The sequence below is a fragment of the Cynocephalus volans genome, chromosome 9 (assembly GCF_027409185.1).
Source record: "Cynocephalus volans isolate mCynVol1 chromosome 9, mCynVol1.pri, whole genome shotgun sequence".
In the NCBI taxonomy this organism is placed as follows: Eukaryota; Metazoa; Chordata; class Mammalia; order Dermoptera; family Cynocephalidae; genus Cynocephalus; species Cynocephalus volans.
Window position 1 is genome coordinate 112,367,090 of NC_084468.1, and position 17,177 is coordinate 112,384,266.

At 37.0% G+C, this 17,177-nt stretch overlaps 1 protein-coding gene across 2 annotated transcripts in view; it reads left to right on the plus strand.

The window, feature by feature from the left end:
* The window catches only part of HSPA4L (heat shock protein family A (Hsp70) member 4 like), a 64,866-nt gene that overhangs the window by 25,624 nt on the left and 22,065 nt on the right, over window positions 1–17,177 (plus strand). For both annotated transcript variants that reach the window (XM_063107598.1, XM_063107599.1), the window contains exons 11-13: window positions 1,456–1,589; window positions 3,017–3,216; window positions 15,030–15,128. In XM_063107598.1, the coding sequence (XP_062963668.1) occupies window positions 1,456–1,589; window positions 3,017–3,216; window positions 15,030–15,128 (433 nt within the window). The remainder of the gene's footprint in view (window positions 1–1,455; window positions 1,590–3,016; window positions 3,217–15,029; window positions 15,129–17,177) is intronic.

A 17,177-nucleotide genomic window follows, 5' to 3' on the forward strand; every position in this document is an offset into this window, starting at 1 on the left:
TTCTCTACCAAAATCAAAATTTGTGTTTCAAACATTTTACCTGACTACTTTTCAGAAGTATAGCTTGTACAATGAATAAGCTGTATTTATATGTTGAAGTTACTTTTAAAATTTTGTTCTGTTCTATACATCAGTAGCCCCAAGGAAATGAAATTTTTGTACAGCTTTCCAAAAATATGGATCATCAACCTTATCTGAATGTCTTGCAGAACATTTGAATGACATGTGTTAATGTCAGTTTTGAGGGAAGAAATATTATTCTGTCCACTTTAATTTTAAAGGTATAAATGATTTAGGAAAAACATCGTAAGAAATCATATGGAGAGCTAAACTGAAAAATAAATATATCCTAAATGACTACAATAAGAAAATAGAAGGTATTGGTAGGTTCTTTTTTTTTTTTTTTTTTTTTTAAAGATGACCGGTAAGGGGATCATGACCCTTGACTTGGTGTTGTCAGCACCACGCTCACCATTGAGCTAACCGGCCATCCCTATATGGGACCCGAACCCGTGGCCTTGGTGTTATCAACACCACACTCTCCCGAGTGAGCCACGGGCATGCCCTGATAGGTTCTTTAAAACTAGGATAGAGGAAAATGCTTGTGAATTTCAGATTTTCAAACCTTAAATAATTTGAGGTAATAGGATGATGATATAGTATTACAGAATCTTTTCTGGACCACTATAAATAATAGTCATAAACCATTTCTTTTACACCATGTAAGGAATATGAATTTCTATGTAGGTTTAAAAACTCCCTCTACTGGAGGAGAAAAAATAAAGGACATTACTATACCAACTGAAAAAATTGAAATATGGGTGGTACATTAAAGTATCAGAATATTCCTATTAGAAAATACTAAAGTATTTAGGGGTAAAGGACTATAATGTATCGTTCTTGGTTCAGGAAAAAATATTGTGTGTACTCAGATTATGAAACAAATGGGGTGTAAATTGTTAATAGTACAAATATAAGTAAAGGATGTACAGGTGTTCTTTGTCCTGTTTTTATTTTTATACTTTTCTATAAGTTTAAAATTATTTCCACATAGTTTTTTTTTAAAGGGAGCCAGAATAAAAAGGGTTACATATGGCAAGTATTTTGGAAGTTAACTTGGTCCTTAGATGTGAGCAAAAATAAGAAAATAATAATCCTTAACATAGTGGCCTTAAAATATACATTTTGCCAGGTGATTTTTTCTTTTTGGTAGTATACAATTATCTGTTGCAGTGATAGATATTCTGTTACAGTGGTAAACATTCTGAAAGTTTGAGTCATAAACCTGTCAAAATGCATGTCATAGCAAAATCAATAATTGTTTTCCTTGACATTTATGTATAAAGATATTTGCAGTTGCTGCTTATGTTTTAAGAATGAAATAAATTGTGTCATTACATGCATAGGCAACTCTCTGTTTGTTTTTAAGTGAGTGTCTTTACCACTTCATTTTAGGGAATGTGAAGTATTCTCTAAGAACCATCCTGCCCCCTTCTCGAAAGTCATTACTTTCCACAAGAAGGAACCATTTGAACTAGAAGCATTTTATACTAATTTACATGAAGTGCCTTATCCTGATCCAAGAATTGGTAAGAGAATACAAGAAAAAAATGTCCATCAATTTTTGGCCTTTTATAAGTAATATGTTATATTAGAATCAAGGAAGCAAATAAATTGACATTTCAGTTAAGCCAGCTCTATGAAAAAAGATTCATACTTTTTTTCTAAATGTGCATTTTTTAGTGCTCCGTTTATTTCTAAAATAACAGCAGGTTTGAGTATTTTCAATTCATTTTGACTTCGGTCTTTAAAATGCTGTGTAGTTAGTCTGAAAGGTTTGTGAGGGTTATTTTTTTATGGAAAAACTCTTTAATTAGTAAATTGAAATTGTGCTGCCAGACTGACTATATATTCTGCTCTTAAACGTAATGTTCGCTGGCAACAACTAGAATGAATATTACTGGATTAATATGAAAGTGGAAATAGGAGAATGTAATATCCATTTTAACAGTAATCTTTTCAGAAGATATAAAACAAAATTTGGTTTTATGATATTTAAAAGAGAAGGAATAATTTTTGTCTTAAAATTTTCTTTATGTATTCTTTTATTGACAGACTAAAAAGCAAACGAATATTTCAAGTATATTATTTCAAGCAGCAAAAATTATTGAAGGCTGTATTTATTAGTTTGCTAGGGCTGCTGTAGCAAGGTACCACAATCTACATGGGTTAAATAATAAACGTTTATGCTCTTCGATCTGAAGGCTAGAGGTCTGAAATCAAAGTATCTCCAAATACAGTCACATTCTGGGATACTTTGTGGTCAGGACTTCAATATATGAATGGTGGGAGGGGGCTGCACACAATTTAACCCCTAAAAAAGGGCAGCCAGATTTTTTACTACCTAATTTTTGTGCCTAGTACTCTCTCTTCAGCTGTGGATATCATTACATATTTGAGATTTCTTCAGAGAAATAAAACATTAGTAGATTTCTTAAAGTGAAAAGTTGATGTGATCTCTGCAAGTATTAGTGACTGGGTAATTAGCAATTTTGCTATAGGAAAAATCCAAAAAATTTTTGGAATTGCTTTATTAATGAATTATTAAAATGATTGTGATTTGTAAAGCTTATAGCAGAAAGGTAATATCTATTTTGTTTTTAAACTCAGAAATGAAATTTTGTTATTTTGGTTTTCTAGATAGTAGCAATATTATAAAATACTTAAAAGTTATATTGCCTTTGAATCAAATTGTCCGTGACTAAATTCCCAACTGTCCTTTTTCCTAGAATTAATAATGTTGGGCAGGTTGTTTAACCTTTCTGAGTCCTAATACCAGGTTTGTTACAATAAAATCTGGGGGTGAGTGCCTGCTCCATAGTAATTAATGAGGATGTGATCATAATTTTACAATTATTTGTTGACATCTTAAAGATGATAGTCAAAGTACTGAATAAATGAATTGAATGGGTTAACCTGAAGCTCATGTACTAATGAAAGCTCTTTTTTCCTTAAGGGAGCTTCATTATTCAGAATGTTTTTCCACAGTCTGATGGTGATAGTTCAAAAGTGAAGGTTAAAGTTCGTGTTAACATCCATGGAATCTTTAGTGTGGCTAGTGCATCAGTAATTGAGAAGCCCAATTTAGAAGGGGATCACAGTGATGCTGCTATGGAGACAGAAGCTTCATTTAAGAATGAAAACAAAGATGAGGTGGTATGTAGAAATAATATCTCTTTTTCTCTAATAAATAATATATACAGGATCTTAATCATAACTAGTACTTTAATAGTTGAGTACATTATTCTCTGAGATTTTGCTTTGAAATTTTGCTGTAGGAATCAGTGAAACATTTTTTTACAAAAGCATTAAAGAGTAGTTATATTTTAAATGCCGTACATCTTTCACACTAATATACTTTTCAGGGGCTTATGCGTCTTGCATAGCATTACATACGGAGCACATGAATTTGGAGTCATCTTTTCGAAGTACTTAATTTTCATTAAAAACGTACTTTATTATGGCTAGATTTTTAGCTTACAGATAAATCCAATTCAGAATGATAAATTTTGAGCTATATACACATATTTCTAGATTTGAAAATACATGCTTAACAAGGAATTTTTCAGACTTTAGGGGATATTTGTAGCAGTTAGCAGAGGAATGTGCTGTTCATTCAATAACATTAAAATACAGATTTTTTACTTTTTGTTCACGTGATGCTGAATTTACACTTAGTATACTATAGATAAAGGATTGTTAGGGGAACTTGATTCTATGCCATTACACAAAATTTTTATCTTTTTATGTGTACTCTGTAAATTTTTCCAATTGCATTTAGATTTTTTTCTTTCAATCATAATTGGAGATCTGCCCTAGATTTTCATCTCTTTGTGCATATGAGGAATGGGTTTTCCTTTGGTAAATTGCAAGACAATTTCTCCCCTTTTTTGAGGGTTGCTTTTTTAAAAATTTATTTATTTCAAATATTCATGAGATACAAAGCTGATTGTCCCCCCTCCTGCCCATGATGTGGGGGCCAGATTCATATTGGGAGCATACCCATTACCAGAAATTACTTTTATACCCTTTGTCCCCTTCCAATTATCCCTCAACCTCCCTCCACTTCCCCCTCTCCCCTCAACTCCAATTTGTAGCCCTAGGAATGTTCCCTCCCTCTGTTGGATCATGGGACTACTGTGGTTTTTCTCTCCTGCCTTCCTTTCTGTCTTAGCTCCCACATATGAGCGAGCACATGTGGTATTTATCCCTCCGTGCTTTGCTTGTTTCACTCAACCTAAGTTTCTCCAGGTTCATCCATGTTGTTGCAAATGGGAGTATTTCATTCTTTTTTATGGCAGACTAGTATTCCATAGTGTATATATACCACAGTTTCCTTATCTGATCATCTATTAGTGGGCATTTAGGTTGGTTCCTATCTTGGCTATTGTAAACAGAGCTACAATAAACATGGGAGTGCAATGAGGGTTGTTTTTACTAATAGTTACTGTTCAATCTTCTAGATTGATCAGAATTCAACCACTAGCCTTTAAAATACTTTAAAGACCGTGACCTTTTTCTTTTTCATTCTTCCCGTGGATTATTTGCTGTCACATCCTTCCTTACTTGAAATGAGGAAGAAGAAATGTCCTAATCAGTTAGTGAAGATGCAGTTAATTTTTCATAAATTAACATAAGAATAATTGGTGAAAAGTTAATTTTCAAATTACAGTTCATAGTAATTTAAGTCAGACATGTAAATTTAACCAAAATTTATTTTTACTAAATTGAGAGCACTTTGTATGTCCTTTCTAGGACCAGTTGTTCATAACCATTTCGTTTTGTTTACCTCTTTTTGAGTATTTCTGTTGAGGGCCTTTAGTTTTCTCTATATTTAATGTTAGTGAATCCTAGGAATCTGAAAATAAAACAAGAATACTCATAGCACTCATCTTCTACTTCACCTAGCGTTTCTTATTTGCTGCTTCTGTTGTCTGTGGGCTGGAAATCCAGTTAACCAGACTTTCAGGATGGTTTGTGGGTGTGGACTTAAATGTGAATAAAGTACATGGATTTATGACATTTGCTTTGGTCATTCAGAGATTTATTGGCTTACAAGAATGTTTCTTGGCTTACTAGAACATTTCCAGGTAGTTGAGTTTCCCATATAAAGGATTTCTAGATGGGTGAGATATTCCTGAATGTTCCATTTACAATTTATATAATCAAGGGAAAAAGAAAGGTAGCTAACATTGTGAATCATACACTTGGCATTGTTGGTGAGCACACTAACATATACTTTTAAATCCCTACCATAGCTGATATATAATAGGTATTGAGTAAACTAGTTTATTTCCTAATCCTTGCTAACATAAAGGGTGATGTTGAATACCGTGTGTAGAGAACATCCTGTATACTTTATCTCTTAATGGTTTTCTCTAGAATTTTTCTTTTATTCTGTATCCACAAATTTGAAAGGCTTGAATGCCATTGTAATATGGTCTCTCTCTATATATTCTTTTTACTCTTCCCTAGCAGCTGACAATGCTGGCTGTGAGGTAAAAAGAATCCCAAACACAAAGATTATTTGATATGCCTCATTTTTTCATTCAAAGTTAAGATAGCTTTATTGCTTTTCATTCTTTTGGCTAGGACCAAGTGCAAAAATTAAGATAGTTTTGATTTTCCTGAAAAATCATAATACAGATTGCCTACTTCAGCATAAGAATGTTTCAGAAAATTGACAGCTCTCTTCTAGGTATATATTAATAGCCAGACATACTTAGAAGTATCACATCTTAAACTGCATTACAGAAGTAGGGGTCAAAGAAACTATGTGTTTACTCATCATACTAATGTGCAACAATTTAACTGTTTCCCACTGTTGACCATTGGGTTGTTTATTTTTTTATCTTTCTATTTTTGTTTTTTAATTCAAAATATTTAATTGCTTATATGTAGCAGGGACTTTTCTAGGCACTGGGGATATAATAGTAAACAGGATAGAAAAGGTCACCATCCATCTGTGACTTACATTCCAGTGGGAAAGGACAGGCAAGAAGCAACAAGATAGCACATAAATATAAGGGAAATTAACAGGGATGCATAGTGGAAAATAACTATTTGATAGTGATGAGGAAAGCCACCTAGGAAAGGACAGATAAGCTAGCCTGAAGGTTGAAAAAGGCAATTTGAGGGTAAAGAGTGTTGATTGTTTACAGGCAGAGGGCATAACAAGTAACAAAAGACTGTGAGACAGGAAGCCCTTTTTTGTTACAATAAACAGAAGAGTGGCTTATGTATTGGATATAGGAGTGGAGAAGGGGAGAATGGCAAGAAAGAAATTAAATTGAGAAGGTAGATCAAGGGATAAATCAGGTAAAGCCTTCATTATAGTGATACTGGATTTTATTCTTAAGTGCCTGTTATTTATTTAGCAAGTTAAATATAAACACCTAAAGTGGGTGTTTAGATATAGCAGCAAACAGAAGGGTGATTTTCAGTTCTCAAGGAGTTTAAAATCAGTTAAAATCAGAGATGCCAGAGACTAGAAGCACTTCCGTTGTTTTCTCCTATGAACCTTCTTTTTAAAATTAGGGAGAAAAAATCATTTTAAGGGTGAATTTGTTAATACAAATTACTGCCATTTTACATCGATTGTAAGATGTACAATTTTCCACTTTTTAATATATCTGAAATTGAGATGGGTCTTGCAAATAATAACATCTGTTTGTGACCATGGCAATAGTCATGAGATAGTTCTCACCAGCTCTGTATATATGAACTCGGTTGTTATTCTCAGTGACATGGCATGGCAGTTTGCAGCCCCTTGCCATTTCAGTCCACAAAAAATTTAAGGACCATTCTAGGAAGGAATACAGTTCTGGTTGTTGACTGAAAACAATCTACTGACTCATGGTAAGATAAAACACCATCATAAAACTTGCAGAATTGGTGTCAGTGGCTTATAACAAAATACTAGAGTAATTTTTAAAGAAACGCTGGGTCACTAATGTTCTTAATGGCACAGAGGATGGTATTGTGTAGAAAAATATAGACATTAACAACTGAATTAAGTGATTCAGAAAAGTTGCATTTTGGGCGTTTCAAGATGGCGGTGGCTGCGGCGGTTGGTGCTGAGTAGCTGAGGTGGAAAAGGCAGCCACTGGGCCTTAGGCAGCCGGGAAACTTGTGGACCTTCCTCTTGCCATCTCTTAAGGGAAGACCGCTGCTGGTGGCCAGTCGTGGGGGCTGACTGCCACTTTGCCCTCGGCAGGAGAGGCTGCCTCATTTACAGGCAACAGCTTTGAAGTATGGAGCAGGAAAAGAAAAGAACTGTTTCTTAGCTGCAAAAGCGCGTCTCTAAACAGGGAACACGGCGCCAGGCCTACTGTTGATGCAGACAGGATCCCGGAGGCCGAGGCTCCGCTGAAGGCGGCCAGCTGCCCTATTCATGATTCGAGGTTTCAGGCCAGCATAAAAGAAGATTCCTGGGAGTGCCCGAGCCGCGCCGCGGGACCAGGTGAGCTGCCCAAGGCAGCAGGAACTGAGAACAGGGAAGGCGACAAACCAGAGGCAGAGAGTGAGCGCCCAACATGGTACAGCCCTGTGAGTGACCCCCGACCCGGCCCTGCTCGGGGGGCTGACGCCCACCCGGCTTCCACCTGTATCACCAGGCCACTCACCACCCCGGGGCTGCCTCCATTTTCTCAGGTGGTGGCAGCTCCGGCCAGGCTCAGCCAAGCCTGTCCTCCTTGCCCAGCTCGGCTCCTCACTGAGCCTTCCCACTTGCTTACCCTGGAGCGGGGCTTCCCGGGGCCTGCAGGCTGGCCTCCCCTCCCACTCCCTCCACGGTTCTCTGGCGGGGTTGGTGGCGTGAGGCATCCCCGGCCAGCATCGGGAGGGCAAGGAAGTATGGGCGGGCCGACTGTCACTCCACCACACCCTGGACTCCGGCCCCCAGTAAACTTCCTGTTACTGGGAGGCAGATACCATCTCTGCGGCCACCAGTTCGGAAAAACGCCTAACCAATTTCTGGTTAGGAATAGTGTGGTAGGAGAGTTCCCAAGTCCACTTGAACCTGCCAGAGACCTGACTACAGGTGGGCACCGGACTCGGTCCATGCCAGGGGGATACAAAGGTGAACTATGTGTTGCAGGCTCCTCCTCCAAGGAGCTCACGCTCTAGTGTGGGAGATAAGACAAGTACACAAATACCGCAATACCAGGAGGAAGACGATAAGTCCCGAGAAAGATCTACACAGTGCTACAAAGGCACCCAGAGCGACCGGTTGTCTGTGCCTAGCAGAAGACTGGTAGACTTCCTGGGCAAGGCGGTACTGAGCAGGGTCTTGACGGCCCAGCTGATAGACGAGGGTTGCAGAAAACACGTCCCAGCCCAGCCCAGTGCGCACAGAGCGGGGAAACGTCCAGCCAGGGAGGCGGAGACTCGAGAGAAACCACACACCCCGTGTGGTCGCCACAGCACGATGCAACAACCCGGGCCAGAGCACATGGAACAGGGAGAAGTCTTGCACGGGAAGTGAAAGCTCAGCAGAGATCACACACCCTGTGGTACAAGATCCAGCAGCCCAGCAGAGTCCAAGCTGACCAGAGAGGTGTCTCCCGGGAGAGGCCCAAGACCCGAGGCAACCACACACTCAAGGCACTAGAGGCCAACTGAGCAGTCACGGAGGTAGCCATACGAAATTGGCAACCACAGCAACATCTTAGTTAGTCAATAGTCTCAAACCGGTGGACTGTGAAACCCCCTGCCACAATGAATAAACATCAAAAAAAACATACCAGAAATACAAAAAATCAAGAAAGTACACCACCAAAAGTTAATACATCTCAAACTCTAGATCCTATATAACAAGAAGCCCTTGAAATGACTGACAAGGAATTCCGAGTGATAATTCTAAGGAAACTGAATGAGATACAAGAAAACTCAGCTAGACATCATGATGAAATGAGGAAAAGTATACAGGACCTGAAAGAGGAAATGTACAAGGAAATCAATGTCCTGAAAAAAAATGTAGCAGAACATGCTGAACTGAAGAAGTTATTCAGCGAAATAAAAAACACAACAGAGAGTTTAACCAGCAGGCTTGTGGAAGTTGAAGAGAGAACCTCTGAACTTGAAGATGGGCTGTTTGAAATAACACAAGCAGACAAAAAGAAAGAAAAAAGAATCAAAGACATTGAAGAAAATCTGAGAGAGATATCAGACAACCTTAAGCGCTCAAATATCCGAGTCATGGGTATTCCAGAAGGGGAGGAAAAAGGAGACTGCCTTGAAAACAAATTCAACAAAATAGTGGCATAAAAGTTCCCAGGTATAGGAAAAATCACAGATCTTCAGATCCAGGAAGTTCAACGATCTCCAAATGTATTCAACCCAAAAAGGCCTTCTCCAAGACATGTTATAGTCAAATTGGCAAAACTCAGAGACAAAGAGAGAATCTTAAAAGCTGCAAGAGAGAAGCGTCAAATCACCTATAAGGGAGCCCCAATCAGGCTAACATCAGACTTTTCATCACAAACCCTAAAAGCCAGAAAGGAATGGGATGATATATTCAAAATACTAAAAGACAAAGATTGCCAACCAAGAATACTCTACCCTGCAAGGCTATCCTTCCGAAATGAAGGGCAAATAGTATATTTCTCAGAAAGCAAAAACTGCGGGAGTTCACCACCACACGGCCACGCTTACAAGAAATTCTCAAGGGAGTACTGGGTTTGGTTCCTGAAAAATAACTACTACTGCCATAAAAACCCAAGAAAAATCTAAACCCACTAGTATAATAAAAATGGCATTCATGAAGAGAAAACAAGCAAACAAAAACACTATCTACAACCTAAGGAACCAACAAACACAGAAACCAAACAGTAAATCAGAAAGCAAGGAACAAAAGACACCTAAGACAACCAAACAACCAATAAAATGCTAGGAACAAATCACCACCTTTCAATAACAACTCTTAATGTAAAAGGCTTAAATTCCCCAATCAAAAGACACAGACTGGCTGACTGGATCAACAAGGAGGACCCAACTATATGCTGCCTACAAGAGACCCACCTCACCCATAAAGATTCACATAGACTAAGTGAAAGGATGGAAAAAGATTTACCATGCAAACAGAAAAGAAAAACGAGCTGGAGTAGCTATTTTTATATCTGACAAAGTAGACTTTAAACTAAAAACCATAAAAAGAGACAATGAGGGACACTACTTAATGATAAAAGGACTGATTCATCAAGAAGACATAATCATAAATATGTGCACACCCAATGTTGGAGCAGCCAGATTTATAAAACAAACTCTATTAGACCTAAAGAAGGAAATAGACACTAATACCATAATAGCAGGGGACCTGAACACCCCACTGTCAATATTAGATCATCTAGGCAAAGAATCAGTAGAGAAACACAAGATCTAAACAAGACTCTAGACCAATTGGATTTGGCCGATATCTACAGAACATTCCATCCAACAACCTCAGAATATTCATTCTTCTCATCAGCACATGGATCATTCTCCAGGATAGATCACCTTTTAGGTCACAAATCAAGTGTCAATAAATTCAAAAAAATTGCAATTATCCCATGTATCTTCTCAGACCACAATGGATTAAAACTAGAAATTAATAACAAACGAGACTCTGGAACCCATACAAACACATGGAAATTAAACAGCATTCTACTTAATGACATATGGGTCCAAGAAGAAATCAAGCAGGAAATCAAAAAATTTATGGAAAATAATGAAAATAATGATACATCATACCAAAACCCATGGGATACTGCAAAAGCAGTATTAAGGGGGAAATTTATTGCATTAAACACTCACTTCAGAAGAATGGAAAGATGGCAAGCGAACAACCTAACACTTCACCTTAAAGAACTAGAAAAACAAGAACAATCCAAACCTGAAGTTAGCAGACGGAAAGAAATCATTAAGATCAGAGCAGAACTGAATGAAATTGAAACCAAAAAAAACAAAGATCACTGAATCAAAAAGTTGGTTTTTTGAAAAGATAAATAAAATTGACAAACCATTAGCATGGCTAACAAAAAAAAGAAGAGAGAAGACTCAAAAAAAATTAGAAATGAAAAAGGCGATATTACAACTGATTCATCTGAAATACAAGGAAGCATTCGAGACTACTGTAAACAACTATACGCCAACAAATTTGAAAATCTGGAGGAAATGGATAAATTTCTGGACACACACAAGCTCCCAAAACTGAACCATGAAGACGTAGAAAATTTGAACAGACCAATAAAAATAAAGGAGATTGAAGCTGTTATCAGAAGGCTCCCAACAAAGAAAAGCCCTGGACCAGATGGATTCACAGCAGAATTTTACCAAACATTCAAAGAGGAATTGACACCGATTCTTTACAAACTATACCAAAAGATTGAAACGGACGCAAATCTCCCAAACTCATTCTATGAAGCAAACATCATCCTGATACCAAAACCAGGTAAAGATATAACCAAAAAAGAACTCTGCAGGCCGATATCCTTGATGAATATAGATGTAAAAATCCTCACAAAAATACTAGCAAACAGAATACAGCAACACATATGTAAAATTATTCACCACGATCAAGTGGGATTCATCCCAGGGATGCAAGGTTGGTTCAACATATGCAAATCAATAAATGTGATTCACCATATTAATAAACTCAAACACAAGGACCATATGATCATCTCTACAGATGCTGAAAAAGCATTTGATAAAGATCAGCACTCATTCATGACAAAGATCCTCTATAAGTTAGGTATAGACAGAAAGTATGTCAACATAATTAAAGCCATATATGCCAAACCCACTGCCAGTATCATCCTGAATGGGGAAAAGCTGAAAGCTTTTCCTTTAAGAACAGGAACTAGACAAGGATGCCCACTCTCACCACTCCTATTCAACATAGTGTTGGAAGTACTAGCCAGAGCAATCAGAGAAGAGAAGGAAATAAAGGGCATCCAGATTGGAAAAGATGAAGTCAAACTGTCCCTGTTTGCAGATGACATGATCCTATATATCGAACAGCCTAAAATCTCTACAAAAAACTCTTGGAATTGATAAATGATTTCAGCACAGTAGCAGGATACAAAATCAACACACAAAAATCAGTAGCGTTTCTTTTCTCCAATAGTGAACATGCAGAATGAGAAATCAAGAAAGCCTGCCCGTTTACAATAGCCACCAAAAAAATAAAATGCTTAGGAATTGAGTTAACCAAGGAGGTGAAAAATCTCTATAATGAGAACTACAAACCACTGCTGAGAGAAATTAGAGAGGATACAAGAAGATGGAAAGATATCCCATGCTCTTGGATTGGAAGAATCAACATAGTGAAAATGTCCATACTACCCAAAGTGATATACAAATTCAATGCAATCCCCATCAAAATTCCAATGTCATTTTTCTCAGAAATGGAAAGAACTATCCAGACATTTATATGGAATAACAAAAGACCACGCATAGCCAATGCAACACTGAGCAAAAAAAATAAAGCTGGAGGCATAACACTACCTGACTTTAAACTATACTACAAAGCTATAATAACCAAAACAGTATGGTACTCTCATAAAAACAGACACACTGATCAATGGAATAGAATAGAGAATCCAGAAATCAACCCACACACTTACTGCCATCGGATCTTTGACAAAGGCACCAAGCCTATTCACTGGGGAAGGGACTACCTCTTCAGCAAATGGTGCTGGGATAGCTGGATATCCATATGCAGGAGAATGAAACTAGATCCATACCTCTCACCATATACTAAAATCAACTCAAAATGGATTAAGGATTTAAATATACACCCTGAAACAATAAAACTTCTTAAAGAAAACATAGGAGAAACACTTCAGGAAGTAGGACTGGACACAGACTTCATGAATATGACCCCAAAAGCACGGGCAACCAAAGGAAAAATAAACAAATGGGATTATACCAAACTAAAAAGCTTCTGCACAGCAAAAGAAACAATTAACAGAGTTAAAAGACAACCAACAGAGTGGGAGAAAATATTTGCAAAATATACATCTGACAAAGGATTAATATCCAGAATATATAAGGAACTCAAACAACTTTACAAGAAAAAAACAAGCAACCCAATTAAAAAGTGGGCAAAAGAGCTAAGTAGGCATTTTTCTAAGGAAGATATCCAAATGGCCAACAGACATATGAAAAAATGCTCAACATCACTCAGCATCCGGGAAATGCAAATCAAAACCACACTGAGATACCATCTAACCCCAGTTAGGATGGCTAAAATCCAAAAGACTCTGAACGATAAATGCTGGTGAGGTTGCAGAGAAAAAGGAACTCTCATACATTGTTGGTGGGACTGCAAAATGGTGCAGCCTCTATGGAAAATGGTATGGAGGTTCCTCAAACAATTGCAGATAGATCTACCATACGACCCAGCTATCCCACTGTTGGGAATGTACCCAGAGGAATGGAAATCATCAAGTCGAAGGTATACCTGTTCCCCAATGTTCATCGCAGCACTCTTTACAATAGCCAAGAGTTGGAACCAGCCCAAATGTCCATCATCAGATGAGTGGATACGGAGAATGTGGTACATCTACACAATGGAATACTACTCAGCTATAAAAACGAATGAAATACTGCCATTTGCAACAACATGGATGGACCTTGAGAGAATTATATTAAGTGAAACAAGTCAGGCACAGAAAGAGAAATACCACATGTTCTCACTTATTGGTGGGAGCTAAAAATTAATATATAATACACACGCATGCGCACGCGCGCGCCCGGTGGGGGGGAGGGAAGAAGATATAACAACCACAAGTTCTTGAAGTTGATACGACAAGCAGAGGGGAAATTGTTGGGGGCGAGGGGGGAGGGAGGGAGGTTTTGGGTACGGGGCCACAGTAATCAGCCACAATGTATATTCAACAAAATAAAATTTAAAAAATAAAATAAAAGTTTTAGAAGCACCTTAACTACTTTATTTGGTTCATTTTTCTTTTCTGTTTATATGAGACATAAATATATAACCAATAGATCTCTTTAATAAATAAAAATTCTAGGTGACATAAAACAACCATTTAATTTACAGCATTTTTTCTTAGTAATACATATATTAGAGTTACTAACAAATTTGTGTCTACCAGCATGACCTTAGTTTGGCATCATATCACTTTTTTCAACTCAACCATCACAAAATTGAGGAGGTTGTAGAATTGGAACAGAGGATTTGGAATATCAGAAATAATTGACCTATGTACAAAGAATTATTTTCTGGCTTGTTTTTCTCTTTGTCACAAATAAGCATTTAATCGAGTTAGCTTTCTGGGTATTAAATATTTGCTTAATTCTAGATGTTGTAGTAGAAGACCTAAAAGTAATTCTAATTCTGATTATTGTATTCCACGCTTCCTTTTTTTCAGGAGGATGGTGATAGATAGGATTAAGAAATGGATCAGAAAAATCTGTTACTTGTGATTCATTGCAAGTGAAGAATCTCTTTAGGCGTTTTATTGGTGGAAAGTTTGACTTTTAGACATAAAATGAAAAACAGCTTTAAAAATTGCATTTTATTAGTTTGGAGACCTCTACTTTGACAGTTTTGATAAATTTCTTTCAGCATTTTACTACATATTTAAATATCATTGTATTTGTATAATACATAAATTTTGTGTCTTTTTTACTCTTTTCACCACATAATTAAAACCTTCATAAACATTTTTCATGTCGGAAAGAATCTTCTTTTATGTAAGCTTGTTTTTGTGAATCTTGATTTGTAAATTTGGCTTGAACAATTTTTCATGTATTTTGAAATTATTTGGCCCCAGATAAATGAAACAAAATTTATTCACATAGTATCAAATAAATCTTTTCATTTTATTTGCCTGTTAATCTGTTATTTGTAGTTATTCTCACTTGAAAAACAAGCATCTACTTCACTATGTTCACACATTTCAAAACAGTCTAGAACTAAAGAAAAGGATACTACGTATATTTTCAATTATGTATTTTCTTTCCAGGAGAAAATGCAGGTTGACCAAGAAGAAGGCAGTCATCAAAAATGTCATGCTGAACACACCCCAGAAGAGGAAATTGATCATACAGGCACCAAAACAAAGGTTTGATTTACTATTTCTTTTGTTTTGTCTTTTTGAGATTAATGTTTTTAATGAGTTAATATACTTACTTTGTGATGTTTGCTTTTAATATACTTGATATTTTTAATCTTACTACTGTGGAAACGTGTAGAAGGCTCATAACCAGAATAAATACATTTTAATGATTTCTTATACAGGTTTTGTTAAAGAATGAACCCTAACAATATAAGTAAAATTATTTTGGGGGGAGGAAAAAATGATATATTTTTCAGTAACACTTTTCTCACTAAAAATCATGTAATCTCAGAGAAAATATGAAATGGAACAAGCCAAATTAAGAAAATTTAAATAAGCAATACCCTGCATCTCAGAATTAACCACTCTGTACATTTTGCTGCATATTTTCTGTGTGCAAAAAACATTTTTAAAAATAAAATTTTAAAGGGTAAATGACTTTATTGTTGAAAGTAATTATCTTACAATGAAAATCATTGCTGATTAAGGAAGGGAGAGATCCTGCCCTAGTCACCCAGATGAATTTGGCTACAGCTCTAAGCTACCATCTTTATCAGATTTTTCTAAATTTTTCATTTTCCCCAATTTTTTTATGCTTTTAACTGCTTTGTGATATAGTTTATATATCATACAACTCACCCATTTAAGTGTAGTGTTCGGTGGTTTTTGTATATTCAGAGTTTATATATCATACAACTCACCCATTTAAGTGTAGTGTTCGGTGGTTTTTGTATATTCAGAGTTTATATATCATACAACTCACCCATTTAAGTGTAGTGTTCAGTGGTTTTTTGTATATTCAGAGTTGTGCAATGCCCGGGGTCCTAGGCAAGGAGCCAAGGGCCACGGTCCCCTCCCCCCAGAAGTCAGCAAAAGAGCACGCCCAGGGTCTTAGGCAAGGAACCAGGGGCAGTATCCCCCACCCAAAAGCAGGCAAGAGAGCAGGCTGAAAACACCACTTCCACATGAGTGGTCAGCCACAGCTTCCAAAGAATCAGCTCGACACCACAGCAGCAGCCACAGCCACCATGCAAGCAGCCTGCCAGACATCCGACTGCATTGACACAAGGAGAGTCACCAGCAGAAATCAGAAAAAGAGGACGTCACTCTTCTCAAAGCCCACTCCAGAGTAAACACAATTGCTCTGCCAGATGACCAGATATCAGTGCAGAGATACCAGAGATACAAAAACCCCCCAAAAAATATGCCATCACCAAAAGAATGTAGTAATTCTCAAATACCAGACAGACCCTATAGAGCAGAAAACCCTTGAAATGACTGAAAAGGAATTCCAAGCAACAATCTTAAGGAAACTCACTGAGATATGAGAAGACTCAGACAACATGAAAACAAGAAAAAATAATCCAGGATATGAAGGAGGAAATTTACAAACAGATTAATATCTTAAAGAAGGATGTAGTAAAACTCATGGAATTGAAAGCTTCACTCAGTGAAATAAAAAACACAACTGATAGCTTAAGCAGCAGATTAGAACAAGGAGAAAAGAATTTCTGATCTTGAAGACAGTCTTCTTGAAATAACCCAGGTGGACAAAAAAAGGAAAAAAGAATTTTAAAAAATGAAGAAAATCTAAGAGAGCTAGCAGACAACCTTAACTGCACAAACTCTTGAATCGTGGTTGTTGCAGAAGGAGAGGAGAAAGGAAAAGGCATGGAAAACCTATTCAATGAAATAATAACAGAAAACTTCCTAGGTATAGGGGGAGACACGGACCTTCAGATCCAGGAGACTCAAAGATTCCCCAGACAGATTCAGCCCAAAAAGATCCTCTCTAAAACACATCATAGTCACATTGGCAAATCTCAAAGACAGAGAATCTTAAAAGAAGGAAAAGCATCAAGTCACCCATAAGGGTGCCCCTATCAGACTAACACCAGGATTCTCAACAGAAATTCTACAGGCCAAAAGAAAGTGGAATGATAATAATAATACGAAAAGAAAAAAACTGGCAGACAAGAATACTATACCCAGCAAGGCTAGCCATCAGAAATGAGTGAAAAATAGCATGTTTTCCAGACAAACAAAAGCTGCAGG